This window comes from Callorhinus ursinus, unplaced genomic scaffold (genome assembly GCF_003265705.2).
Source record: "Callorhinus ursinus isolate GAN/ISIS: 27379988/994484 unplaced genomic scaffold, GSC_fseal_2.0 scaffold19, whole genome shotgun sequence".
NCBI lineage: Eukaryota > Metazoa > Chordata > Mammalia > Carnivora > Otariidae > Callorhinus > Callorhinus ursinus.
The window spans coordinates 35,481,494-35,484,164 of NW_027397081.1; the positions used below are offsets into that span (position 1 = coordinate 35,481,494).

The window sequence follows — 2,671 nt, forward strand, 5'->3', positions numbered from 1 at the left end:
GAGTGTATATATGTGTGTGAGAATGTGCTGTTTGTGTGGTGTATTACTTTCCTAGGACTACCATAACAAACTACCACAAACTAGATGCTGCAAAACAGCAGAAATTTATTGTCTCACAGGACACTGTGGCTAAAAGTCCATAATTAAGATGTCAAAAAGGCCATCTTCTCTCTAAACTTATATGGGAGGATCCTTCCTTGTCTCTTCATAATTTCTGATGGATTGCATGCAATCCTCAGCATCCCTTTGTTTGTAGCTGCATAATTTCACTCCTCTATGCTTTAATTGTTATATGATATTCCCCCCTCATGGGTCTGTTTCTCCTCCTTTCTGCTTAGAAGGACACCAGTCATAGGGTTGAGCACCCACCCTAGTCAGGTATGACTTCATCTTTATTTATATCTTCCACAACCCTATTTCTAAATAACATCGCATTTTGAAGTACTAGGAATTAAGGCTTTAACATATCTTTTTTGGGGGACACAATGAAACCTATAACATATGGGAAAGTAATATCCATTGATGAAGGGTCCCATGTTCTTCCAGTTGCCACCATCAAAACATTCTCATGAAAAGATCTTGATATTAGTAATTAGATATATAAATTTAGGGAAGTGTGTATCAATTAGCATTTTGAAAATGAACTAATCCCATATCTGATAATTTTGTCCTATGAGGCATCCCAAGTGGTGTTAATACACAAAGATATTCAATGCAACATTACATGTGTTAACCAAAAAATAATGTACATTAAGTACAATTGTTAAATACATTATAGGAATTACTGATATAATGAAATATTTTGTAATTATTAAAATGGCACAAAAAGTTATCATAAAAACAATTTTTATGATATAATGTTAAGTGAAAAAAAGATAAAAATTATGAGAAAATTATGTACACAATGTAATCCTATAGTTAAAACTTAAACGATGAATGGAAAGAAATATGCCAAAATATTAACAGTGGCTATTTTGAGAGGATATAGAATACTGAATAACTTTTGTACTTTTCTCCGTTTTATTAATTTCAATGAAAAGAATAAGGTGTTGATAGGAGAGAAAATATAAAATAAATATTTGGTGGTTAAAATACATAGTTCATTTGTTTCTGCTAGTGAATCCATTGATTTAATCTTTAATCTTAAAAATCTTAAAAAGATTTTTATTATTTTTTTTCCCATTGAGGCATTTTATTTGCAAGTATGTATTACATCCCTAGAAAAAGAATCCTGGGATTTTCCCTCCTGTGTGTTTTCATCTTGCTTCTTCGTGGTCCATGACGCCGGCTGAGGTTGTCAGTACAATGAAACCAAACTGGCGGGACGGGAGCAGGTTATTCTGCCATTTTTCTAGATCTTTCAGTCGTACATCAAATCTGGGACTGATCACTCCACACTTGTTTAACCTGCCCATGAGGTTCACAACAATCTTCCCCGCTCTGTGATCATCAATGGTTTCAAATTCGCCAATGTAACCATGCTTCATCATCATCACAGTGAGAAACCGGAGGATGACTTTGGAGTACGGCCTAATAAGAACCTGGCATTTGCCTCTCTTCTCAGCATTGGTAATGCTCTTGAGAGCATCTGCCAGGACATTCATGCGCACCATTATGGTGGCACAGAAGGATGTTAGAAAGAGCCTTAAAAAGATTTTTAAAACTTTAGACAGATCTGGATGTTGCAGTTGTCTTTTCTTACACCTCTAATGAAGTCTTATCACTTACCACAGAACAAAAAGCCAGTTAAAGCCTATTATTCTTGAATTGGTTGAAAGAGTTTGCTTAATAACCAGTTACCTGGAACATCTCAGAAAAATTAATGACTTCCTAAGTGAAAAACTGTCTGAGGAATAATTATGTCAAAATGTGTCTGGATATGAACACCAAAAGAATGATAACAGAATTACATTATTTTTTACAAAATATTTACTCCCTATCATTCTACCATTCAAATCACTAGACAGATACATTAAATTGAGGTTGTATGTGTATATTGAAAGCATATTTATTTTATAACTGAAATTAAACAATAAATATTATATAGTACATATCCAGGCTATCTATACATATCATATAGATCTAGATATAGTTTATTCATTCAAAAAATTTGTTAACAATATTGATGAACATAAAATAGTGTTAATATGAAAGTAGCAGTCCTTTGTCTCATTCTTATCTAATATGTAAATTTATTCCCTGGACATGACCATTTTTAATTTTCTAGATATATTTTCATGCATTTTTATTTTTCTGTTACTTGATTTTGAATTTAGATTTTAGACATTAGTCATTGACTTCTTATTATTAATGGTAATTGAGGGTTTTGGCTCACCTTTTTTTAAACTAATTAATTTATTTTAATTTATTTTAATTTATTTTTTTTCTTTACAAATTTTTATTTAAATTCTAGTTAGTGTAATATTGGTTTCAGGAGTAGAATTTACTGATTCATCACTTACATATAACACCCTGTGCTCATCACAAGAGCCCTCCTTAATACCCATTGCCCATTTAGCCCATCCTCTACCCACCTCCCCTCCAACAACCCTCAGTTTGTTCTCTATAGTTAAGAGTCTCTCATGGTTTGCTTCTCTCTCTTTTTTTCCCTTCCCCTATGTTCATCGGTTCTGTTTCTTAAATTTCACATATGAGTGAAATCATATGGTAT

General features: G+C 32.6%; 1 protein-coding gene across 1 annotated transcript; it reads right to left on the minus strand.

The window, feature by feature from the left end:
- Positions 1–1,196: 1,196 nt before the first annotated feature.
- LOC112840541 (small ribosomal subunit protein uS8-like) lies at positions 1,197–1,613 on the minus strand. The gene has a single exon (XM_073904053.1). The coding sequence runs from the start codon at positions 1,611–1,613 to the stop codon at positions 1,257–1,259; it is 357 nt and encodes a 118-aa protein (XP_073760154.1). The 3' UTR covers positions 1,197–1,256.
- Between the last annotated feature and the right edge of the window lie 1,058 nt (positions 1,614–2,671).